The sequence below is a fragment of the Grammomys surdaster genome, unplaced genomic scaffold (assembly GCF_004785775.1).
Source record: "Grammomys surdaster isolate TR1022 unplaced genomic scaffold, NIH_TR_1.0 205, whole genome shotgun sequence".
NCBI classification, from domain to species: Eukaryota; Metazoa; Chordata; class Mammalia; order Rodentia; family Muridae; genus Grammomys; species Grammomys surdaster.
Window position 1 is genome coordinate 1,912,594 of NW_021604650.1, and position 24,814 is coordinate 1,937,407.

The 24,814-nt window shown below is 50.5% G+C and overlaps 1 protein-coding gene and 1 long non-coding RNA gene across 4 annotated transcripts in view; one reads left to right on the top strand and one right to left on the bottom strand.

The window, feature by feature from the left end:
- Positions 1–3,721: 3,721 nt before the first annotated feature.
- On the bottom strand, positions 3,722–8,234 carry LOC114624105. Of its 2 annotated transcripts, none has more exons than XR_003711889.1 (3): positions 7,660–8,234; positions 4,391–4,492; positions 3,722–3,911 (listed from the first exon to the last, which is right to left on the bottom strand). It is a non-coding gene; the product is annotated as an uncharacterized LOC114624105 (long non-coding RNA). The 2 variants fall into 2 exon arrangements; XR_003711888.1 differs by having other exon boundaries at positions 3,722–3,940.
- Positions 8,023–24,814, top strand: part of Capn1 (calpain 1) — a 21,318-nt gene continuing 4,526 nt past the window's right edge. Inside the window, exons 1-16 of one of the 2 annotated variants that reach the window (XM_028770863.1) lie at positions 8,023–8,142; positions 9,395–9,662; positions 9,798–9,867; positions 10,155–10,273; positions 12,201–12,334; positions 12,446–12,614; positions 14,321–14,404; positions 14,720–14,805; positions 15,785–15,859; positions 15,947–16,107; positions 20,065–20,240; positions 21,233–21,244; positions 22,941–23,149; positions 23,231–23,270; positions 23,784–23,849; positions 23,939–23,996. In XM_028770863.1, the coding sequence (XP_028626696.1) occupies positions 9,396–9,662; positions 9,798–9,867; positions 10,155–10,273; positions 12,201–12,334; positions 12,446–12,614; positions 14,321–14,404; positions 14,720–14,805; positions 15,785–15,859; positions 15,947–16,107; positions 20,065–20,240; positions 21,233–21,244; positions 22,941–23,149; positions 23,231–23,270; positions 23,784–23,849; positions 23,939–23,996 (1,726 nt within the window). In that variant the 5' untranslated portion in view covers positions 8,023–8,142; position 9,395. Of the gene's footprint in view, positions 8,143–8,661; positions 8,753–9,394; positions 9,663–9,797; positions 9,868–10,154; positions 10,274–12,200; positions 12,335–12,445; positions 12,615–14,320; positions 14,405–14,719; positions 14,806–15,784; positions 15,860–15,946; positions 16,108–20,064; positions 20,241–21,232; positions 21,245–22,940; positions 23,150–23,230; positions 23,271–23,783; positions 23,850–23,938; positions 23,997–24,814 lie in introns of those variants that run through there. The other variant, XM_028770862.1, reaches the window with a different exon arrangement.

The following is a 24,814-nucleotide window of genomic DNA, read 5'->3' on the forward strand; positions in this document are numbered from 1 at the left end:
AGAAGCTGTTCGAGTCAATATTGGATCAAGAGAGGGAAGGGCATATAGGCTGGATCTTGCTCTGCCTCTTCCTAGCTTTGTGGGCTTGGCAGGTTTCCCAGTGCAGTCCCATGGTATCCTGTATCTGCATCTTCCCCAGCCCTCACTTAGCCCTAGCTGATGACCTCCAAAGGATCAAGAGCTACCTGGTTGCTTTCTGGTTAAGCTATGATCTGCCACGGACTGTGAGCCCTCATGCCTGTGGGCCTCGGGCTGGCAGTGTTGACTCTGCCCCTCACTTTCCTCTTAAACTGAAATACACCCCACTCAGGTGTCCGCTCCAAGAGCAATTGAGCATCTGATTAGCCTGACGCTGCTCAGGTCCTGGCTTGATTTCTTGGCCTCAGGTGGTGGAGTAAAGGCCCAGGAGGTATCAGACAGTAAAAGTAGAATACCAGCTCTATCCCCCACCTCCCACCCCCACCCCCCCGCTGGTGGCCAGTTGCTGTCATCCTGAGCCTCAGTTTCCCTTCTGTGACATCCTTTCTTCTCCTATGGGTGTGGAGAGGATTGAGAGAGAGGAGACATCTGGAACCAACTAAGAGCTCACGTGGGAAGCAGCTCTAGAGCCCATCGAGAAACAACTTCAGGGGTTTGTCTGTGTGAGTGGTGGGCATGGCAGCCGGACAGAGGTGTCCACTTGTAATCCAAGTGAGGTGGAGGCAGGAGGATCAAGAGATCAGTCATCCTGTGCTACATGGTGAACCTGAGGAACAGCCTGGGCTACAAGACGCCTTGTTTGAAAACCAACCAGATGAGGCAGGCTCCCTTCCCGCAGCTGCAGTCAGCTGCACTGGATTAACTGTTACAACAGTTCCTGCCCCAGAGACATCTTGAGAACCCAGAAGAGTGAACATCTGTCCTGCGGGTGAGCTCGACGGCAGAGCTCCTGCTGACCACAGCTTCAACCCTCACAGCCTCCAAAGCAAACCCCAAAAGTAAATTTGCTGTTAATGGGGAGGGAAAGGCTGCCTAGAGGGGTGACATTTAAACTGAACCTAGACACTCATGGAAAGTTGGTCCCATGCCAGGTGTGGCAGCTCGGCCTGTAATTCCTGCACTTGGGAGGTTCTAGGAGTGGTTCCCAAGGAGCAGAGGTCAGAAAGCTTGGAGGCTAAGACATTAGAAGCCAAGATGGAGGCTGCAAAGTGTTTCTTTTTGTCACCCTCTCTCCCCCCCTCCCTTCCTCTCTCTCTCCCCCTTCTTCCCTCCCCCTCCTCCCTCCCTCCATCCCTCCCTCCCTCTCTTTCTTCATCTTTTGTTTTGAGACAAAAGTCTTGTTATGCCCACACTTCCCTAAAACTCACTATTTAGCCCAGGCTGGCCTTAAATTTACATCAATCTTTCTGCTGTAGCTTCCCAAGTGCTGAGATTACAGATGTGTAATCACGTGTGTGTATGTGTGTGTGTGTGTGTGTGTGTGTGTGTGTGTGTCTGTCTGTCTGTCTGTCTGGGTGGAACCCAGGACCTGTGCACGCTGGGTGTGGCCTCTTCCTGCTTATTTACACACCCAGCCTCATGAGTACATTTTGAAGAGTTCTCTTTTTTTAAATATGTATGTATTTATTTTATGTATGTGAGTACATTCTTGTTCTTTTCAGACACACCAGAAGAGGGCATTAGACCCCATTACAAATGGTTGTGAGCCACCATGTGGCAGCTGCTGGGAATTGAACTCAAGACCTTGGGAAGAGCAGCCAGTGCGCTTAACCACTGAGCCATCTCTCCAGCCCTCCTTGAAGAGTCCTCTAATCTTAACCCCAGACACTTCAACAGTGACAATTTTTTTTTTTTGGTTTTTCGAGACAGGGTTTCTCTGTGTAGCCCTGGCTGTCCTGGAACTCACTCTGTAGACCAGGCTGGCCTCAAACTCAGAAATCCGCCTGCCTCTGCCTCCCAAGTGCTGGGATTAAAGGCGTGCGCCACCACTGCCTGGCCCCACAATTTTTTTTCGTTAAAATTGTATCTATTATTATTGTGGATATGACTCTGTGTTTATATGTCTGTGTGTATGTATGTATGTATGAGTGTGTGTGTGTGTGTGCGTGTGTGTGTAGATCAGAGGTTAACTTTCAGGACATGGTCCTCTCCCTCCACCATTGGCTTCAGATCTCAAAAACATTGTAAGACTTTTAGAGCAAGTTACCCAATAGTCCATCTCAGTGGCCCCTCATGAGTTTCTTATGATGTTCTCTAGGAAAGAAAACCTAAGTGTAAACAGACATATGTGTGTGTAGCACATATTCATACATGTATGAATATAGTATACATATGTTGACCTCTGACTTTGTTCCTAACACACAACTCCTAAAACCTGTACAATTTTCTGTGATAGAATTTGTCCCTCAAAGACATCCTTGGATTATAAATAAGGAGAATTCATGTGGAATTCACACTAATGAGGTCACAGGACCAGGGCTGCTTGTTTAGAATGGCCCGTCTTGGGACTGGATAGATAACTTAGTAGTTAAAGTGCACTTGCCCAGAAGTTGAGAAGACCAGAGTTTAAATTCTCAAAGTGACTGGGCATGGTAGCTTGCCTACAATTCCAGTTTTGGAAGGCAGAGATGGGATCCCCAAAGCAAATTGCCTAAGGGGACAGCCAGCCATTTGGTGAGCTTGGGGTTTGACTGAGCCCCTGCCTCAGTAGGTAAGCTGGAAGAGGACTTAGAATGATTCTTTACATCAACCTTTGGCCTCCACATGCCCACGGTGAGCTGAGCCCTCCACGTGCCCACGGGGACCTGAGCCCTCCACATCAACCATTAATCAAGACAATATTCCACAGACTTGTTCACAGAACAGTCTTTTTTAAATTTTTATGTTTTTTTTCTCTTATACAACACATCCTGATTGCAGTTTTCCCTCACTATACGCCTCCCAGTCCCCCCGGCCCTTGCAGGAGAGTCTTACAGAGGCATTTTCTTGGAGATTCTCTCTGCCCAGTTGTCTAGGTTTGTATCAACTGGACAGAAACCATTGGTTTAAACAGACAGAAGGAAGTCGGTTGAGCATCCTGTCCGTGGACGACGGTTGAGGTGGGGAGTTACCTATGAAGGAACCTTTAGCCTGTATAGTCTACACTAACCCTGAAAGCTAACGGTGAAACGGGGGGACCTCTGGCAGGGGTGTGATTCTGCCAGCTGAAGACAGTTTACATTTGGAATTCTGGGGACTCTTAAGAGGGTGTATAAATGGCAGAGCTCCAAGAGAGGGGAGGCTGCTGCTCCCCCTGCCACTGGGGTTTATGAAGTGGTCGTGAGCAAACAAACAAGAAGAAACCGGGTATCACGATAAAGAACTTGCCACTCTTAATCAGCCGGAAGTAGTCTAACAATATTGATTTCCCTTCCCCTCTAGCCTTCTCTCTCTCCTACCTAGTGTTGCGGGTGGACGAGACTGGGGTGGAGAAGAGCGGTAGGTAAAAGAAGCGACGAATAAAATAGCCAATTCAACACACTCTCATCTCCTTAGCCCACTCAGAGGCTACAGTTGCATTTGATACATCCCATTTCCCAAGAGCCTCTCCCCCATCAGTAAGTTCCTGTGGGTTTTAAAAGTTTTATTGAGATATAATTGACACATAACAAACTACGTAGATTTAAAATGAATATCTTGTTTCAATAGACATGTCATATATCCATGAAACCTTTATAGTCAGAAGAATAAACATCACCCCCAAAAAAGTTTTCTCAAGGCCCTTGGCAATCCCTCCCTCTCACCCATTTCATCCCAAGTACTTACCTCACCATGCAACACTAAATATGTAGTGTGAATTCCCTAGGATTTCCCCTTGCTTTCTCATGGGCGTTTGAATGAGAATGGCTTCCATAGGCTTACATGTTCGATTAGTTGATCCCCAGTTGGTGGAACTGTTTGGGAAGGATTAGGAGGTGTGACCCTGTTGGAGGAGGAGTGCCAAAAGCCCACTCCGTTATTAACCACCACTTCTGTGCCATGCCTCCCTGCCTGCTGCTGCTGCTGCGCTGTCTATCATGACAGGCATGAACTCACCCTCTGAAACCATAGCCCCCTGAACACCTTCTTGTCTAAGTTGGCTTGGCCATGGTATCTTGTGCCCTTGAACAGGCCTGAAAGATCTTGGTTACCACAGTAGACCAACTAATAGGACCCAGAAGGTGTTACCCACCTTGGCTACACTACAGTCTGCTACAGGAGCTGAGAAGAATAGACTGCCTGCTGAGCTTGCCTTGAGACACCTCTGGCTGTCATTAAGGATGGGTCCCCCTCACCCACGCAGGCTGAAGCAAGAAGGAGTTCAGTGGTGGAGGTGGGGGTTTCCCTTTATATTGAGAGCTGAACATTAAACTTCAAGCCTTGATGAGAATACCTTGTCTTGGCTTCATCTCTTTTCGCCCTCCATCCTCCTTTCATTCTCAGCCGCCCTTTCAGGTGAACCCAGTTATCCCTTGGCTGCAGGCAGCTACAGTATCTAAGCATGCAACAGAAAAGCAACTTAGACATCCATCCCTTCTTTCTTCCCTCCCATTCATTCCTCCTGCTAGAGATTGAACCCAGAGCATCATCTATATTAGGTTTTTATTGTTGTTGTTGAGACAGGATCCTGAAATTTCAAACTTGTCATGTAGCTGAAGATGACTTGAAATCCTGATGCTTCTGCCTCCTCCTCCCTGTTGTAGGAACAAGAGAGCACACCACCATGCAGTTTAAGCAGTTCTGGGCATTGCATGGAGGGTTTGAATGGTGGTTTGAATAAGCTTGTCCCATGGGGAGGAGCACTGTTGGGAGCCACGGCCTTGGAGAAAGGCTGTCGGCGGGCTTTGAGGTGTCCCATGCTCAGACTCTGCTCAGCGCAGAAGACAATCTCCTCCTGGCTGTCTTTAGATCAAGATGTAGAACTCTTGGCTCCTCCAGCACCAAATCAGCCTGGATGCTGCCATGCTTCCTACCATGATTATAATGGACTGAACCTCTGAACCCGTAACCCAGCACCAATTAAATGTTTTCTTTATAAGAGTTGCTTTGGTCATGGTGTCTCTTCACAGCAATAAAACTCAAACTAAGACAGACGGCTTTGTGTACACTAGGCAAGTGTTCTACCCCACTGAGCTACATCCTCAGCCCTACTTAGTACAGATTTGTTTTCATTTAATGTTTATGATTGTTTGTGTATGTGTGCCATTTTGGGCAATGCTCACTGAGGCCAGAAGAGGGCACCAGAATGGATGGCTGCAAGTACTCACACCGATTCTAGGAACTGAACCCCAGTCTTGCTGCTCTTGCAGGAGAACCATGAACTCAAGACAAGTTTAAGCTACACAAGGCTGCAGCTCACAAACTAACGAAACTTGCCATTTCCCATTTCTCTGCTTTGCTTGTTACAATTGTTGAAACAATATAAACACAGTGTTATTCCCTGAAGTCCACAGCTCACCATCAGGTTCATCCTTGATGTTGCTGATCTGGGGGTTTACAGATACAGTGCCATGCCCTGTATCCATCATGCCTGTAGCTTCCTGGCCTTGAAAATGTCCTGTGATCCATCCAGTCAGCCCTTCCTTTCCACCTTCTGGTAACCACTTATCTCCTCATTTTCTCCCCCCCCCTTTTCCAGAAAGTCTAAGGTCCAGAATCATTCAAGACACCATTTTCTCAAGAAGATCTGTAAGATGGCTCAGTGGGCAAAGGTGCTTGATGCCAAACCTGACAACCTGAGTTTGATTTCCAGAGCACATAAGGCAGAAAGATCAAACAGAAACATGGACACTGTGGCTTGCACATGAGCCTTGTTTCAAAACCTTGTTTAACCAGGCGGTGGTGGTGCACGCCTTTAATCCCAGCACTTGGGAGGCAGAGACAGGCGGATTTCTGAGTTCTGAGTTTGAGACCAGCCTGGTCTACAGAGTGAGTTCCAGGACAGCCAGGGCTACACAGAGAAACCCTGTCTCGAAAAAAACAAAAAACAAAAAACAAAAACAACAAAACAACAAAAAAAACCCCTTGTTTCAAAAAAAAAATAGTGAATCAGTCTGGAGGGCATTCCCTGAGGACCAGTTTGTTCCTGCAGCTTAAAAGTAGCCTCCTTATTCTACCTTTCATGCCTGAGACTGGCACTACCCTCAATGACCATCTTGTCAAGTTCATCTCTTGTGTGACAATGAATGTGGGTACAGCACCAAAGTGGTGGCACTTAGGGTCCACATGGCTTCCAAAGAGTAAGAACCTCTGGGACACCAGGTCAAGCACAATCAGGAGAAGAAGAGAGGGCTTTATCTGCTGAAGTGTTCCTGCCCCTACTCAGCAACCCCCCCCAAACACAGACCATCCCCTCCTTATAGCAGTACACCACGGATCATCAAAAATGTTCCGTTCCCTCCAATGGGGACACCTTTTTGGCTTGAGCCATCCTTATCTGTCCCTTAATTTTATTTATTTATTTATTTATTTATTTTGTTTTTCAAGACAGGGTTTCTCTGAGTAGCTCCCTTTGGGGTCCTGGAACTCTCTCTATAGACCAGGCTGGCTTCTGATTCAGAAATCACTCTGCCTCTGCCTCCAGAGTACTGGGTCAAAGGCGTGCGCCACCACTGCCCTGCTATAACATTCTTTGATCTGGTTGCCCATTTCTCTTGTCCCTTCCAACCCACCCTTATTTAGCCTTCGTTGCTTGTACAACTCTAAGCCAACTCCAAGAGAATGAAATCTTTTTTTTTTTTTTTGGTTTTTCGAGACAGGGTTTCTCTGTGTAGCCCTGGCTGTCCTGGAACTCACTCGGTAGTCCAGGCTGGCCTCGAACTCAGAAATCCGCCTGCCTCTGCCTCCCAAGTGCTGGGATTAAAGGCGTGGGCCACCACCGCCCCGCGAGAATGAAATCTAAACTAGCAGGGCTTAGTGGCAAATTCTGTAATCACAGCAGTTGAGAGGTGGAGGCAGGAGGATCGGGAGCTAAAGGCCAGTCTCAGCTACACATAGAGTTCAAAGCCAGCCTAGGCTACGTGAGATCTTATTTCAGGGAGGAAAAGGAGCCGGAGAGATGGCTTGGCAGTTCAGAAGAGCACTTGCTGCTCTTCTAGAGGTGCTAGGTTCAGTGTGCAGTCTCTTGATTGCCTGTAACTCCAGCTCGTGAGGGTCTGAAACCCTCTTCTGCCCTCTTGTGGTTACTTGCATGCATGTGCACACATAAATAAACAAAAATCTGAACCCCTCAATCTGCCTAACCTGGCCTCTCGGGCGCCCCCCCCCCCCGTTAAGCAACACCTGCGACACCTCAGTTCTTCTACCTGACAAGGCTTTTTTCAGGCACCACCCTACCCCCGCCCTCGGCGTGCGCATCTCCCCATCCCTGCCATAGTCCCTATGTTTCATCAGAGCCTTTACTGACAGCTGCATTGGATCAGGCTTCAGTCAGGAAAACTGTGTGGACCAACTCTTTGTCTCCATTAACTGTGAAGGCAGAGGCGTCTTCACCATCTTATGCCCAGCTGAGTACAAAGCCCAGGTGGGAAAGTCAGATGCAGTCAGCTCTTAACTTTTGGAGTGTTGAGGTTCCTAGAATCCCAGGAAAGATAGGCACCATCTATTCAACGAATGTTTGTCCATTTTATGTAGCCTGCATCGGCCATGTTGTGACCTCCATACCTGTGAAGAGCCCTGAGCCTTGGGACCGCCTCAATCCTTTTGCATCTTTGGCGCTCCAAACACTTGTAGTGCGTCCAGGGGGCCTGCTCTGGTGTTCGGGGCCTCTGTTGCCCTCTCCCGGGTCAGGTGACCCCCACAAGGGCGCTGATCCCAGGTATGTAGAGCAGGAACTTGAGAGAGAAGGCCAGAATGCTACACAAAGATTGGCTGAGGCCATTGTCCCTCTTTTTCTTCTGCATGGTTGGGGAAATCAAGGCAGGGATTTATCTAAGGCCATGCAGGGAATGCGCAAAGACCGCTAGGGCGGAGTGCTAGCTCTGCAGGCCTGCGCCCTAAGGTGAGGGGGTGGGGAGCTGGCTCAGCCCTACGGCGGGTCTGCCGCAGGCACTGGCCGGGGTGGGGCTACCGTTTGTCTAGCGTCCGGCAGAAGTCCGCTCTCATCCAGCCAGTGGCGGCTCCAGAAAGCAGTTGCGGCCGCCAGAGGTAATCCCTGCTTCGCCGAGCGCCGGCTGGGCTGGAGGACAGCTGCGACCCAGGAGGCACGCGGGGGCGCAGGAGGCGGGTCGAGGGCTGTAGTGGAGGCGTCACCGAGCTCGGATCGTTCCCCAGTACCTTCCCGGAGGGCGACATAGGGTGGGGCCCGCGGCTCTGCAACTCGAGATGTGGCCCTAGTTAAAAATACCCCTTGCCCTACCCTCTCTCTGGCCGGTGGTGCCCTTCTGTCCCAGTCCAACCCTCCTCACCCGGACCGGCGACCGGCTCCTCCCGGGAGACAACTCTGCCTTTTACCAATTTGTCCTCTCGCAGAGCTGGCTTAGAGCCTGCGGAGGAGGGAGGGACTGAAAGACACCCTAAGTAAGAGATAATAAAAAGTGTTGCAGGGGAGATAAAGGAGAGCCTGAGAGGGAGCCCGGTAAGAGCCTCAGGAGTAGGTGGAGGACCATGGAGGGAGGGACCAGGGCCGATGGGCGGTGGAGGAGGGCGGGGAGGAGGGCAGGGAGGAGCGCTCTTCCTGGTTGGGCCCTGCCCTGAGCTGCCACCAAGGAAGCCAGCCCCAGGGACCACAGCAAACTCCCAAACTCCCCTTCCCCAGGTAAGAAGTTGGGTGACCAGACTACGACTGTCTGACTCAGGCCACTCCTTCTGGGACTAGGGTGCTGTCACTGATCGGCCCCTGTTTCAAGTCTTCTGCTTGCTTGCCTGACGGGTAGGGGTCAGGAAGCAGCTCAGCCCAGGCGCTCAGCTCAACCTGTCCGCCTGGAGCTGGGCCAATGTTCACTGGGTGCTCTGATGTTCAGCTTGTGGAAGGCCGTCAATGCCTGGAGTTTTCAGTTCCTAAGCTGAGGAAAGGGGCAAGAGAACTAGCTGCTTGGCAGCTGTGTGGAGGGGCTTACAGGCAGGCAAACGGGGTCAGAGACCTTACCTGGAGTACCTTTGTTCTACCGTGCTGTGGCTGGCCTCCACCCTACACTGCCTGACTGAATGGCTGACACCAAACTGTCAACTCTGAACGGTAGGAGTAGGGAAAAGAGAGGTGGTGACCAGGATACCTAGAAACTGGACACCCTTTTCCAGATTCTGGGAGCCTAACAAAGTGTCTGAGAGTCCCAGGCTCTGTAAAGAGGGCAGTGAACCATGTTTGGGGAGAAATGGGTCCAAGAGAATGGTAGCAGGCAGGAGTTGTGTTTTATCCCTGGGAAGGCCTATATTTCTACCAGGCCCATGTGTTTCCCAGGATGGCAGAGGAGTTAATCACACCTGTGTACTGCACCGGGGTGTCAGCCCAAGTGCAGAAGCAACGGGACAAGGAACTGGGCTTGGGCCGCCATGAAAACGCCATCAAGTACCTGGGCCAGGATTATGAGACGCTGCGGGCAAGATGCCTGCAAAATGGGGTCCTCTTCCAAGATGAGGCCTTCCCTCCGGTTTCTCATAGCCTGGGCTTCAAGGAACTGGGTCCCCATTCCTCTAAAACCTATGGCATCAAGTGGAAGCGTCCTAGGGTAAGAGGGCCACTCTGGGTGGAACTTGGTTCTGATGATGGGAGGGCAATGGGACTGAGGCCCTCATTATTAGTGGTGTCTGGGTGCCAGTTTCTAGGAGAGACTGGCCCAGAAATATGATTGTGGGTCTTGTAGGAACTGCTGTCAAACCCCCAGTTCATCGTGGATGGAGCCACCCGAACAGACATCTGCCAGGGAGCACTGGGTAGGCCCCCAGGGGTGGGGTTCTGGGTGTTTTCCCCATTGTAGTTCCCGTTGCCGTTCCATTGGGCACTGCCCCAACTCCTCCCTCCTGCAGGCCCAGACAGGCTTTGGCTATCAGCACAGGTGCTGGTTTGCCCAGATTCCTGGGTCTTTTCTGTAAGCGGAGGGGAGATGAAGGGTACCCCACCCAGGGAATCCCAGGTGGTCCCTGGCATCCCACATACACAGAACCTCCCTCCCCTGGGCAGATCCAAAGCACAAGCCTGATAAGGGTCTTTCCTATCCCAGGGGACTGCTGGCTCCTGGCTGCCATTGCCTCCCTCACTCTCAACGAGACTATTCTGCACCGAGTGGTTCCCTACGGCCAGAGTTTTCAGGATGGCTACGCTGGCATCTTTCATTTCCAGGTGAAGGTCCCTGCACCCTCCCTGGGCCAGAGGCATAGCTGGCATTAGGGAGATGGGAAAGGATGGCCCACAGCACTGTGAAGCTGAAATGACCTGGGCCACGCCCTGCATGGGCAGCCCTCCCTCTGGAAGGTATTTGGCCTCTCTGTGCCACCTCTGGTCAGTCATGTGTGAATGGTTAGGCAGGTATTTTCAGCTTGCAGCTTTCCTAGGTAAGGTTGTGCTTAGCAAAGAAAGTGTGGAAGGAGTGCTTTGGCTTTTCTTCGACCCAGCCTCAGTTTCCCCATCTTTGTGTGTCAATTCTCCCTTTCCCAGTTTCCCAGCTTTGCCAAGCCTGACAGAGTGAAGGAGAAAAGACAGACTGGGCATTTAACCACCTTTCCTGATGTTTCCAACATGACCCAGTTTTCAAGTTACATTAGTGAATTCTCCAGGAGCTAGTGTTGAGAGGCACACCCCAAAATTTTTAGTTGAAGCCTTCCTACTATGTTGATCCCAGCCATACCTGAAGGGGTCTCTGTGTTCCTTCCTTCTGCCTAATTAGGCCCCACTACCTCACTCTGCCCTGGCTGAGAAGAAATGGCGGCTATTACTCTATGCTGAGCGGCCCACACCTAGCCAGCTCTGGTCAGCAGGGGTGTAGACTCCTTACTCTTTTTTCCATGCCCCATTCCCTCAAATCTCCAATCTACTCCTCTTCCAGCTTCTAATTGGCCCATTTGGTACCTCTTCTCAAATCCTTCAGTGAGCCTCTTCTTACATCATCATTCTGGGCTTCCTCCTGCAACAATTTTTGGTGCTCTCAGAAGCTTCTGTCCCTAGGCAGCCTAGGCCTGCATACCCCGGGGTAAACCTGGTGACTTTGGGAAGCAGCCCACCGTCTGTGGCTCAGGGTCTGAGCACAGCATTTTCTTTCCACATCTCTCACTTAGTTCCACACTCAGGCTTAAAATAGGGAGGCAAGGGGCTGCGAAGCTGAGAAGGCCGGGTCACGCCCTGTGCGGGAGGCAAAGGGCTTCGAGGCTGAGAAGGCGGGTCACACCCTGTACGGCAGCCCTCCCTCTAGAAGGTATTTGGCCTCTGTGCTAAGAGGACTAGTTGCTCTTCCAAAGGTCCTGAGTTCAATTCCCAGCAACCACATGGTACCTCACAACCATCTGTAATGGGATCTGATGCCCTCTTCTGGTGTGCAGACTTAACAGAAAAACAGAGAACTTATATACATAAATTAAAAAAAAAAAAAGGAAGGCAAGTAAGAGGGGACAGGCCCTAGGGTTGCTTTGAGGAAGAACGTGGGCATGAGGCCTTCTTGCCCTCGCCCTCTCCATGTCTGAAGGTGAGCCTTGTTCTGTACTTGTTCATCTAAACATTTTAATTCCATTTATTTATAATTTTCCATGTGTGTGCTTGTGTGCGTGTGTTGACGAGGATTAAGTGTGTGTCTGTGTAAAGGACAGAGGACAATGTGCAGGGCCAGCTCTCTCCTTCCATCCTGTGGCTCCTAGAATTGTGCCCCAGCTCTCAGGCTTAGAGGCTAACACCTACGCCTCCAGAACCATTTACATGGTCCAGATCTGGCTTTGTAGAATTGTTTTGTTTTTGAGACATCGGCTTACTACTATGTAGCTCTGGCTGTCCTGGAACTTACTGTATAGGTCAGGTTGCCCTTGAACTCACAGAGATCACCTCCTGAGTGCTGAGGTGCCTTTAGTTTTCTATAGTTGTGGTACCCAGGGCTAAGGAGGGCTGATTGTATACTCTAGTAGACAAAAGGCATGCCTCTATGAATGTGTGTGTGTGATACATGTATGTGGTACACATGTACCCAGCAGATGAATTTACTCATGAATTTAGTAAGCCCAGCTGAAGCTGGAACTGAGGCCTGGGGGACCCCAGAGCAGGTGCTCACTTTGTCCCTTCCCCACAGCTGTGGCAGTTTGGAGAGTGGGTAGACGTGGTCGTGGATGACTTACTGCCCACCAAGGACGGGAAGCTGGTGTTTGTGCACTCTGCCCAGGGCAACGAGTTCTGGAGTGCTCTGCTTGAGAAAGCTTATGCTAAGTGAGTAGGATCCCCAGGGCACATCTTCATTCCTGGGGGGAGGGGTTGCTCCTGGCCCTCTTACCTGGTCCTGCTTGATGATGCTACTAACTGACCTGGAGCTGCCCGCAGAGTGAATGGCAGCTACGAGGCCCTTTCGGGAGGCTGCACTTCAGAGGCCTTCGAGGACTTTACCGGTGGGGTCACCGAGTGGTACGATCTGCAGAAGGCACCCAGCGACCTCTACCAGATCATTCTGAAGGCCCTGGAACGAGGCTCCTTGCTGGGCTGCTCCATTAATGTGAGTGATATCCAACTTCCTCTGGCAAACCCTAAGCTTACCCTTAGCGCAAGTTCAGCCTGAGACACAGCCCCCCCTTACCTCATTTCCGGCCGAAGATAAGTCCCGCCCATCACCTCCTCCCTATCATCTACCGCCATGTGTACTCCCCATCCCCAACTTTTTCCTTCAAACCTCTGACCTCAGCTGTGCCCCAACTTGTTCCCTAGCTTCTTCCTGCTGCCTTTCCTTCCCATTCTTGTTTGTTTGTTTGTTTGTTTTTATTTAATATGCATTAGTACTTTTCCTGCATGTATGTCTTCGTGAAGGTGTCCAGTCCCTGGAACTGGAGTTACAGACAGTTGTAAACTGTAAAAGTTGCTTGTGGGTGCTGGGTATTGAGCCTGGGACCTCTGGGAGAGCAGCCAGTGCTCCTAACATTGAGCCATTTCTGCAGGCAGCTCCTCCTCCTTTCCTTTCTCCTTGCTTACCGTTGTCTGCCCACAGTGCCCACAGCCATGTCTAGATCTCCCTAGTCCTGTCCTCGGTCATTCCACACCCCCATCATGGCTATCGTTGGCCACACGCTGCTATGGAGCCCAACACAAAATCTCGGAATCTTAAAACAATGAGATTTTAAAATCTGTGAACTGACTAAGCCATCCTCAAGTGTGAACTTTGTGAGTGGCAATGCCATGCTACAATGTCTTAGGGTTGGAGAGATGGCTCAGTGGTTAAGAGCATGTACTGCTCTTGAAGAAGACCCAAGTTCGGTTCCCAGCACCCAGATCAGGTAATGACTTGCCTGTGACTCCCACTCGAGGAGAATCTGATGCCTCTGGTTGCTAAGGGCATCTGCATTCACGTGCACATAGCAACCCAGAGTCACGTACAGAGAGACTTACAGTTAACTAGAAAATAAACTTTTAAAATAACTTATTTTTATTTTATGAGCATTGATTGGTGTTTCACCTGCACATATGTCTGTGTGTGTGTGTTGGATCCCCCTGGAACTGGAGTTATAGGCAGTTGCGAGCTGTCATGTGAGTTCTGGGAATTGAACCCAGGTCCCCTGGAAAAGCAGCCAACATTCTTAACTTAGCCATCTCTCCAACTCCTAAACTTAACTTTTTTTTCTTTCTTTTTTTTTTTTTTCGAGACAGGGTTTCTCTGTCTGGCCCTGGCTGTCCTGGAACTCACTCTGTAGACCAGGCTGGCCTCAAACTCAGAAATCCGCCTGCCTCTGCCTCCCAAGTGCTGGGATTAAAGGCGTGCGCCACCACTGCCCAGCTAAACTAAACTTTTTAAAAAGGACTATATGACTCTGCAAGTTTAGCCCCACTGGATCTGGCCTTCTCTTTCCCCCTTGTTTGTTCCCTTGCTGAGTCCCTCTTGGGGGTACACATGATTATAAGTGTGTATATGTGTACTCACAATTTGATTATACGTGTGTATATATGCACACTCAGTCTGGCCAGCCCTAGTCAGCGCAGCACAGTGAGGGCATTGGTGAGGTATCTAGGCTCGGCCCTGCTCCCCAGGAGGAGCAGCATTTGTGGGTAACAATGGAGTGGACAGGAGAGGAGTCAGTCGCTAACAATTTCTCCCATTGGCTTTTGAGGGGGTTGTGTGTGCAAGGGGGCAAGGGGTAGTGCCTGAGCCTCATGAATGCTCCAAGCAGTGATGGTACCTCATTTTCTGACCACAGTGCGTATTTCCTTCTGTAGATCTCTGACATCCATGATTTGGAGGCTGTTACTTTTAAGAACCTGGTGAAGGGCCATGCATACTCTGTGACGGGCGCCAAGCAGGTATTCTCCCTGGATGGGATCTGCCCTGCAGTGTGGTTCCTACTTCCATGCCTCCCTGGCATCTGACCCGGGCTGTGGGAAGTGATTCCTCTTCCTTTGACCTGGGATAACCATCCTGTGGTATGCACTGATGTTTCTGTCTAGCGACTCCAGTTCATCTGTACAGCTGCCTCACTGGGCTATGAATCCCTGGAGGACTGGCTTTACGGTGGATGGACTGTGTTGCCCTGGTGTTGCTGGGTAGTAAGCAGGGTGAGGATGTAAAGACAGAGGTCCGTCCAAGGTCATGACACTAATGCACGCTCTGGGGAACAGGTAACTTACCAGGGCCAGCAGGTGAACCTAATCCGGATGCGGAACCCCTGGGGTGAAGTGGAATGGAAAGGACCCTGGAGTGACAAGTAAGCCACGGGACTGTGGGCACTAGTTAGGGAGGTTTGGGGAGCCTGGAGGTGTCCTTGACATTTCTGCCTGGGCCCAGCAGGCTGGATGTGGACTCAGAGTTGAGTGAAGGGGTCACATCTTGGGAGTTTGCCCTGACAGAGCCTACCCAGGGCTGTGTGCACTGGGGCAGCCTGTGGATACACCCAGGGCATCTGACTTGACCTTGATAAAACATAACCCTGGCTGGATGTGGTGGTTTCTGCTTGTAATGCCAGTGTTCAGGAACCTGAGGCAGGAAGATCAATACAAATTTGGGGTCAGCCTGGGCTGCACAGTGAATTCCAGCTCAGCCTAGGCTACCTAGTCTTAAAGGAAGTAGGAGTGTGGCGGCATATACCTCTAGTCTCGGCAGAGAGGCAGATCTCTGTGCGTTCGAGATCAGCTTGATCTATCTATAAAGCGCCAGGCCAGCCAGGGCTATTATACAGCAGGGCCCTGGCTAAAAAAAAAGAAAAACTGTGGTGGTGCCTGGAAAAAGTGGCCCAGCAGTTAAGAGCTTGTACTGTCTACAGAAAAGTCCTGAGTTTGTGTCACAGCGACCACATTAGGAAGCTTATAACCCCGTGAAACTACAGATGCAGGGGGGCGGGATCTGAATCTAACACCCTTTCATGGCCTCCACAAACACACACACACACACCCACTCCCCTAACCCCCACCCAGACACACAAAATTAAAAAATAAAAATTGGCTAGGCTTTTAATCCAAGCACTCAGGATGCATAGACAGGTGCATCTCCGTGAGTTCGAATCCAGCCAGGGCTACATAGTGTGACCCTGTCCCAAAAAGAAGAAGGACCCTTACATGGGATCTATAAGGACCTCAAGAGGGTGGCCCTAGAGAAGCCTGCTGATCTGGGCTCTAGAAATACACCAGGTTGGGCAGAAGTTAGGTAGGTCAGTGGTGTCCGACCCTGGCAGTGCCTGCTTCCCACAGCTCCTATGAGTGGAACAAAGTGGACCCCTATGAACGAGAGCAGCTGAGGGTCAAGATGGAGGATGGGGAATTCTGGTAAGCAACACTTTTTTCTCCACTTGCTCCCCTAAAACCCAGTTCATGATGGAGGACTGTGGTTCACCTCTGCCCTTGGGCCCTCAGGATGTCCTTCCGAGACTTCATCCGTGAGTTCACCAAATTGGAAATCTGTAACCTTACACCTGATGCCCTCAAGAGCAGAACCCTCCGGAACTGGAATACCACATTTTACGAGGGCACCTGGCGCCGAGGAAGCACTGCTGGAGGCTGCAGGAACTACCCAGGTGAGTAGTTGAGAGACAGGGTTGGGGTGTGAGCAGAGCCACCTGGCTGAGCCTGTTCTGTCCCTTGGAGACAGATAGTCATGATGGGATGTTCCTTAAATTATCTTTAAGGCTGGTAATAAAGGGACGTGCTAGACTGTCTGGGACCTGGGTGAGAAAACCTTGTTATCCAAATGTCTGCTGGTGACTCCTCATCCCCAGAACCTTCTTACCCCCTGACTGCCTGTCCTCTTACTGTCCCCTCTCACAAATGGTGAATGTCATGACTATTATAGAATGGCCTCTCTATGTCCCCCACCCTCAGATCCGTGACTCAACCCTTTCCTTTTCTCTACTCCAGCTCTACCCTGCCCCACCGAAGAGCATTCTAGGCCTTGCAGTCATACTCACTGCCCTAGAATACATCTGCCCCTGCCTAGGCCTCAGTCCCAAGGAGTTACCTGACCCTGTTGATGCCCATGTTAATTACTCTCTCATTTTGCTCTCTCTCTACCTGCCTCTCTGTCTCTCTGTCTCCCTCCCATTTCTCTCTTGTTATTGCTTTTTTGGTTTGTTTTGATTTTTTTTAATTTTTTTTTTCGAGTCAGGGTTTCATGTAGCTCAAGTCAATCTTGAACTTGCTATGTAGCCAAGGATGACTTTGAACTTCTGATCCTCCTGCCTCTGCTTCCAGAATGTTGGGATTACAGGTGGACATTACAACACCTGGTTTATGTGGCCTAGGGATGCAGCCCGGGCCTTTGTGGATGCTAGACAGGCCTCTACCAGTTGAGCTACAGCCCTAGTCCCATTACCGTCACAAATCATCATTTTAACATTTTAAAAAGTATTACATTTATATATCTTATGGGGGTATGCGTGTGTGTGCACATGTGCACATGCCACAGTGTGTGCGTGTGTGGAAGTCATTGGATAATTTTTAGGGCTGGTTCTCACCTGCCAGCATGTTTGTCCTAGAGATCTACCTGCAGTTGTGAGACTTGCTGGCAAGTGCCTTTACCCACTGAGCCATCCTGCCAGCCCTCTGTGCTTTCATCTTGACCCTGCAAACATCTGCTTCCTTGGTTTCTCCCTCTGTCACCCAGCACAGCCGCAATCCCCACTGAACCCAGCTTTCTACTGACTCAGAACCACTAAATGTAGCTGGTGAGAAATCACACAACGGAGGCCGCTTTCCTTGTCAATCCACAGCCACAAACCTCTAATAAGCACGCTGTGCGATCCCCAGCTTCCTCTAGGAACCCTCTGCTCTCCTCCAGCTCTCTGCTGCTGCCCCGGTTGAGACCTCCCACTTCACTGAAAAGAAACCGGGCCTCCCATGGCCGCTCACACCGGTCATTCCGGTGCTTGGGAGGTAGAGGAAGGAGGATCAGGAGGTCGAAGCCAGCTTTGGTTGTTGTATAGCAAGTCTGAGGCTAGCCTGGGCTGCATGAGGCCCTGTCAGAAAAGAGAAGAAGAGGCAGGAATGAAGGGGGGAAGAAAAGAGGGGAGAGAGATGTCGTTACGAAAGACGCCTCAGGTCCCCACCTCTGCCTCCCCTGTCTGTCTCCGATGTGTGTGTGTTCCTGTGTCTGCACTGGTTCCTAATTTGAGACAGTGACAGAAGTGTCCTTGCTGCTGGAGAGGCCTATCATTCCCAGATCCAATTCTCTCTTCTGAAAGCACTTTGCTTCTTCAGCTCGCCTCTCATCCTGGGTCCTGATGGAAAAATCCCGTCTTAAAACATGTCGCCCTCTCTTGACCTCCTCCTCCCATGCTTCCTCTGCTCAGGGGTCTGATGCAAAGCTGCCCTTTCCTTCCTGGTAGCACTGACTGGCCGATCCACTGCTGTGCTGGGCTCCTGCCTGCGTCCTCCTGTGCTGGGCCTATGTCCTCACTGTTGTTTTTCGGAAATACTCTTCTCTCCACTTCAACTTTTCTCCAAACCTATAAGAACCAGTTTCCTGTACCACAGCTGAGAGGCCTGTGCTTCCTCTGTGGCCTAGCCTGTGCCAGTGTGCGGTTCCTGTGTCTTTTGGGTATTTCTGGCCCTAGGCTAAGCTTCTGTCAACTGCTCATTGACGTAATTGTTATGGATATATTTTTGTTTGTTTGTTTGTTTATCTGTTGGGGTTTTCAAGACAGGGTTCCTCTGTGTAGCCTTGGCTGTCCTGGAACTCACTCTGTAGACCAGACTGGCCTCAAACTCAGATATCCACCTGCTTCTGCCTTTTTAGTGCTGGGATTAAAGGCATGCGCCACCACTGCCTGGCATTGTTATGGATTTATAAGAAGTCCTGTTATTAGCCAAGGTGAATTCCTTCTTCAGGAGTATCTTTATATTTAAAGTTGTTTGTTTTCTTTTATGTATATAGGTATTTTACCTACATGTATGTCTGTGTACCACATGCACTCCTGGGGCCCGTGAAGGTCAAAAGACGGCATCAGATGCCCTAGAATTGGACTTACAGAAATTTGTGAGCTACCAAATGGGTTCTGGGAACGTAACCCCAGTCCTCTGCAGGAGTAGTTATACACACCAGGAGCAGTCTTTCTAGTCCCACTTAGCTCCGCCCCGAGAGGAAGGGAGACAGAGTCACGTAGCCCAAGTTCCCTAGGACTCAAATTTAACTAGAACTCAGTTTGCAGCCAAGGATGACCTTGTTCTTCTGACTCTCCTGCCTCAACTTCTTGCTTTCTTTAATCATTTATTTATTTATTTATTTAATTTTATTTATTTATCTTTCAAGACAGGGTTTCTCTGTGCAGCTCTGGCTATCCTGAATGCACTGTGTAGACCAGGCTGGCCTTGAACTCAGAGATTTACCTACCTCTCCCTGCTGAGTGCTGGGATTAAAAGCACGGGCCACTGCTGCCCAGGCAGCCTGGGGCTTTGCGATGTGGGTTCTGGGAATTGAACTCATGTCCTGTCTCTCTGCCTCTACACTCTGAGATCACAGGCTCAAGCTCCCAGCCTGGCCTTACTTTTTTTAATGTTGTATTGTTAGTTTTTCAAGACTTTGACTCACACCTGGGGACTCACATGTGTCACAAAGGCCCTGCCATTGAGCCCTGGCCCAGTGTGCTGTGCTGTGCTTAGGTGAGCTGAACGATTCGAGGATTTTAGAGCGTCCCCCTTGGCTTGCCCTTCCCTTTATGAACAGTTTTTCCTTGTCATAAGTTAAATGTTACCGTCATCACCGTGAGCTTGGGTTTTCTGCAGAGTAGAGACGACCGTCACATTCTCAGACCTGCCATCTGGCCTCATAGTCTCTATTTAAAATGTCTTTTAAAAAATTTTTTGTTGGGCTGGAGAGATGGCTCATTGGTTACGAAAGCACACTGCTCTTTCAGGAGCCTCGAGTTTCGATCCCTGTATTTTGGTCAGTGTCTCACAGCTGCCTATACCTCCAGCCCCAGGCCGTCTCATGCTTTCTTCTGCCCTCTGTGGGTACTGCACTCAATGTGCACGCCCCTACCCCCACATGCATCATTAGAAAAAAAACCAAATGTGCGTGTGTGTGCGTGTGTGTGTGTGTGTGTGCGCGCGTGTGTGCTCAAGTGCTGTCGACCAGCATGGATGACTGACTGGTCTAAGGCACCAGACTCAAAGCTTCTTGTAAAGACACTGAGAAAACCAGGCACCACCTACTCTACTAGGACTCAGCTTGTTGTCACAATCCCAGGCCAACTAGCTTGCTTCTTTTTAGAACCCAGGGCCTTGAGTTGGGATATCGTTGAGTTACCATAAATCTGCACTTCCTCCAGTTTACTTTTCTTTGTAATAATCCTGATAATTCACCTACTTCCTCTTCTGGAAGAGGTATCGTGTCCATCTGCTTTCCTGTCTTCTGACACTCATGGGGCATATGTAACCCCAGTATTGAATGAGCTTATGAATGAATAGAAGAAGCAAGGTGTTGGGGAGGGCTGAGATGTCCTGTCCTGCTTGCCTCTGACCCTCCTCTCCTCCTGCAGCTACCTTCTGGGTAAACCCCCAGTTCAAGATCCGGTTGGAGGAGGTGGATGATGCAGATGACTATGACAACCGAGAGTCTGGCTGCAGCTTCTTGTTGGCCCTCATGCAGAAGCACCGCCGCAGGGAGCGACGCTTTGGCCGGGACATGGAGACTATTGGTTTTGCGGTGTACCAGGTTAGCCAGGGGTGGGCCCAGCTCTGCCTACTGCAGCAAGCATCCACCAGGGGATGCCCAAGGCACATCCTGAGGGCCTGAAAGGCTGACAGCTGAGGCTGTGGACCTCCTGAATGAGCTACTGAGTCCCACTGCTACAGAGAGAGCAAAGGAGTCTGTTGGCAGGAAAGGAAGGTTCTAGGGAAAGAAGGTGGTTGATTGCTATGTGTGCCACAGCTTCTGGGGTCAGACTGTGGGCTCAGCTTTGTAACAAAGTGGGGCATTCTGTGGAGCAAGGGTGTGAGCAGAGGCCTCTGGAGCAGGTGGGGGAAGGTCTGCTACCCAGGGAGAGGCTGTTCAAGGACTTACTTAGTACATCTGCCTGCTGCTGCTGTCACCGCTGCCTTTCCTCCTCTTCCTTCTCCTGTTCCTCTCCTCTTCTTCCTTTTCTTCTTCTTCCTCCTCCTCTTCTTCCTCCTCTGCCTCTTTCTTTGGGTTTGTTTTATTTGGTTTTTGAGGTCAGGCTGAGCCATACCCTGGCTATCCCCAGATTCACTTAGTAAACCAGGCTGGCCTCAAACTCAGAGATTTGCCTGGCTCTGCCTCCCAAGTGCTGGGATTAAAGGCGTACGCCACCACTGCCCAGTCTCCCCTGCTTCTTATTCTTTGGTTCAAGATAGAGATGGAAACTTCTCGATCTTTCTTGCCAGAGTAGAGGAAGGCCATAGCCTTGGCCTACACTCAGAACCTCTGGCAGCAGATGAAATGGAGTCTCTGATGTCCTTGGGGTTTATCACACTGTGATTGGCCACCTGGCAGCTGTTTTAAGCAGCTTTGAGTCAGAGGGAGGCCCAGATCATAGGTCCCTGTTCTTCCACTGGGAGGCTAGGTCTGTGTCATCATTGGCCCATTTTCTGTCCCCTGGGCTTCCTCCATTAAGAACTCTGGAGCTCTATGTCTGTCTGTCCTAGCTGCCTGGGCAAACATGCATGATCCTCTGGTCTCTCTTTCAGGTCCCTCGGGAGGTAGGTGTGCCTCTCACCACTTACTTGGTTCATCAGCCCCTGAACTTAGCAGCCTGATGGGAGAAGCATGGCCGAAGTCAGAGCTACCACACATAAACATCAGGAAATGTCACCTTGTCACTGTCTGAAAAATGTTTCTCCCAGTTCTTGCTCATCAGGTAGAACAATCCCGGCACTCCTGAGGCAGGAGCAAGGACCAAACATTGGATTTGAACTCCTATCCTCAGATCCCCACTCAGCCTGCGCACAGGCCAGGCTCTATCTGTCTTGCTGATCACACAGAGAAAATGCTAATCAGGTGTGGGGTGGGCTTAGGAGCAGGAGTCACTTGGCTGAGTGGTCTGTACTCTTGAACAGTTGCTTAAGCCTTGACCCTTGGGGTTTGTTTTGGGACATGGCACTTCCCAGATGTGCATGGTGGCTCATGCCTGTAATCCCAGCACTTGGGAGGGAAAGGCAGGAGGATGAGGTTATCCTTGGCTATAAAGAGGGGTCAGGGCCAACCTAGGCTGCATGAGACCCTGTTTTAGTGGAGGGAAAGTAGAATAGCATTTCCTCTGGGGCCATCAAGGTGGTTAGCAAAGTACCACCACCAGTCAGCTTCATGCAAGGCACAGTGACACAGGGAACACTCCAATGAATGATAACGGCAATGATGGCATCTTAGATTTATTTTTCTGTACTGGAGATTGAGCCTAGGTCTTCCCATGTGCATGGAAGCACCAAACCAGTGCCTGTGTGCACACACTTGTGCATGCGTGCATGCATGTGTGTGAGTGTGTGTGTGCATCTATCTGTGTGTGTCTGTGTGAGCCTGTGTTTATGTGTGTGTGTATGAGCATGTGTGTGTGTGTATCTGTGTGTGTCTGTGTGAGCCTGTGTTTGTGCGTGTGTGTGTGTGTGTGTACACGTGTGTGTGTGTGAGTAAGGCACACATGCCACATCATGAGTGTAGAGTAAGAGGATGACTTTGTGGATTGGCTCTCTCCCTCCTCCTTTATGTGGCTTCCAAAGATGAACTCGGGCCATCAGGCTTGTGTCGCAAGTGTGCTCACTGGTCCGCCATCTGAACAACTCCTGCGTCATAGTGTTTTGCAGTCCCTTATCCACAGTCACATTTTCTTTTATTTCGTTTTATTGAATTTCTTATTCATTTATTTTTGGGATAGGGTTTTATGTAGCACAGGCTGGCCTTAAATTCACTGTGGAGCCAAGGGTGACTTTGAATTTCTGATCCTCCTGCCTCTACTTCCTGAGTGATAGGATTACAGGCGTGCCCCATCATACCTGATTTAGTGCAGTACTGGCAATCAAAACCGGGGCCGGGGGCTGGTGAATTGTCTGGGTAGATAAAGGCTCTTGTCCCCAAGCCCGATGAGCTGAGTTCCATCCCTGGAACCCACATGGTGAGAGGAGAGGACAGACTCCTACAGTTTTCTTCTGACCTCCACTCACTCCTTAGCGTTCACATCCCTCCCCCAACCACAATAAACAAACTGTGGTGGGAGGCAGCAGTACCCTGTCCCTCTCTACCTTTAGATGCTGGCCCAGGTACTCACGTATAGGTGACTTATCAGAGTCTCACAGGCTGTGGGCATGACCTAGCAGCCAGGACTTGCAGCCTGGGCTCTGGGCCAATGTCTAAAGGTAGACAGAGTGGACACTGCAGTCCCCCTTGCTTCTTTCCTCCTGCCAGCTGGCGGGTCAGCCTGTGCACTTGAAGCGTGACTTCTTCCTGGCCAATGCTTCTCGGGCACAATCAGAACACTTTATCAACCTCCGAGAAGTCAGTAACCGCATCCGCCTGCCGCCCGGGGAATATATAGTAGTGCCCTCCACCTTCGAGCCCAACAAAGAGGGTGACTTCCTGCTGCGCTTCTTTTCAGAGAAGAAGGCTGGGACCCAGTGAGTAGCAGACTCCCAACCCTCTCCCACCTCCCTTATCTCCCCAGACCCCTCTGACTGGCCCTCTTCTCCACTCTGCAGGGAACTAGATGACCAGATCCAGGCCAACCTCCCCGATGAGGTATGTGGTCCCTTCATCAGCCCTGGGTATTCGATGAGAGGTGGGCTCCAGCTGGCAGGGCAGCTGCCTCCAGATAGGAGTCCTTAAGAACAATACTAGCCATTTGTTTGCCCAGCACTTTACAGTTCACAAAGGGCCCGTGGTGATGACAGTAAGCAGTAACTAAGCTCGGTCTGTGTTTCTTGCTTCTCCATCATTATCTCATCTAGGTCCTTCATGATCTCACCCTCTGAATGATAAACACAAGCACAGAGAGGCTGATGAGTTTGCCTAAGTTCACACAGCAGGGCCCCTAACCCAAACTCTTCAACACCTAACTGACTTGTACCCAGCATTTAAGCTACGAGAGTTCTAGGCAGAGGGCAGATCCCATTTTACAGGTTAGAAGAGTGAGGCTCAGAGAGATGGAGTGACTCATAACTGTGAGTGTCACACGCCACCTCCAGAGGTTATTCTTCCCAGCAAGAGCCAGGCCACAGCACCCTTAACCTGATCTCTCTGTTTGGTGTACAGAAAGTTCTCTCTGAAGAGGAGATCGATGACAACTTCAAAACCTTGTTCAGCAAGTTGGCAGGGGATGTACGTGAGGGCCTGGCGGGGATGGTAAGACGGGGAACCCCTGCGTGAAGTCGGGGAACCCAACATGTAGCATCCTTCTCTTCCCCTAGGACATGGAGATCAGTGTCAAGGAGTTACAGACCATCCTGAACAGAATCATTAGCAAACGTAAGGGTCCCCTCCCCCACTCCTGTCATGTTCCCAAATCACTCTAATTATCATGCTCTTGTTCCCACATGGAACTGAAGCCTGCACCTTGTCTAGGTGGCTGGCGAGGCTTCCGTGCCTGGCCCCCTTCACCATTCCTATCCCAGACTCCTTCTCACTCACCCCACTCCTCTCCAGTCTACTTGCCTGCACTCTGTGGTCTTAGGGAAACAGACAGCCATAGTAGAGCCAGCCCCAGGGGCTCAGCACCAATGAAAAGGCGAGGGCGTGCCTCCAGGCCAGGCCATGTGTCTTGGGAAGTAGAATAAAACTAAATCCCAGGCCCTCTCCTGACTTTCCCTTCCCTCCCGGCTTTGGCTGCTGTCTGTGGACATCAGCCTGCTCTAGTTGCCTGTGGCCTGTTGTGCCTGACCTCTGTCTGCACACCTCTCTCAGCCCAGGACATCTCCCTGACCCTACCCTCCCAGTGAAGTACCCTCCCCAGCCCACAGCCAGCACCTGCTAGTTCCTTTTCCACATAATCTCTGTGTGTCTGCTCAGCGCTTTCTTCCCTTCATTCTGGGCCAGTTGATGGATGGATACAGACTTGGCTTCTGAGACACAGAAATGCTCTGCTGTTTCTCAGGATAACAGCATCCCCTACTCCACCCCCATGCTCTGCTGGTCTCAGCACCCATGGCAGGACTGGAGGCTCCCTGGCACTAGACAGTCCAGGGCTCCCAACGTGATGGGTGCTGAAAGACTTCATAGTTGAGCTCCTGAGACTCGTGTTCTCTCTCTCTCTCTCTCTCTCTCTCTCTCTCTCTCTCTCTCTCTCT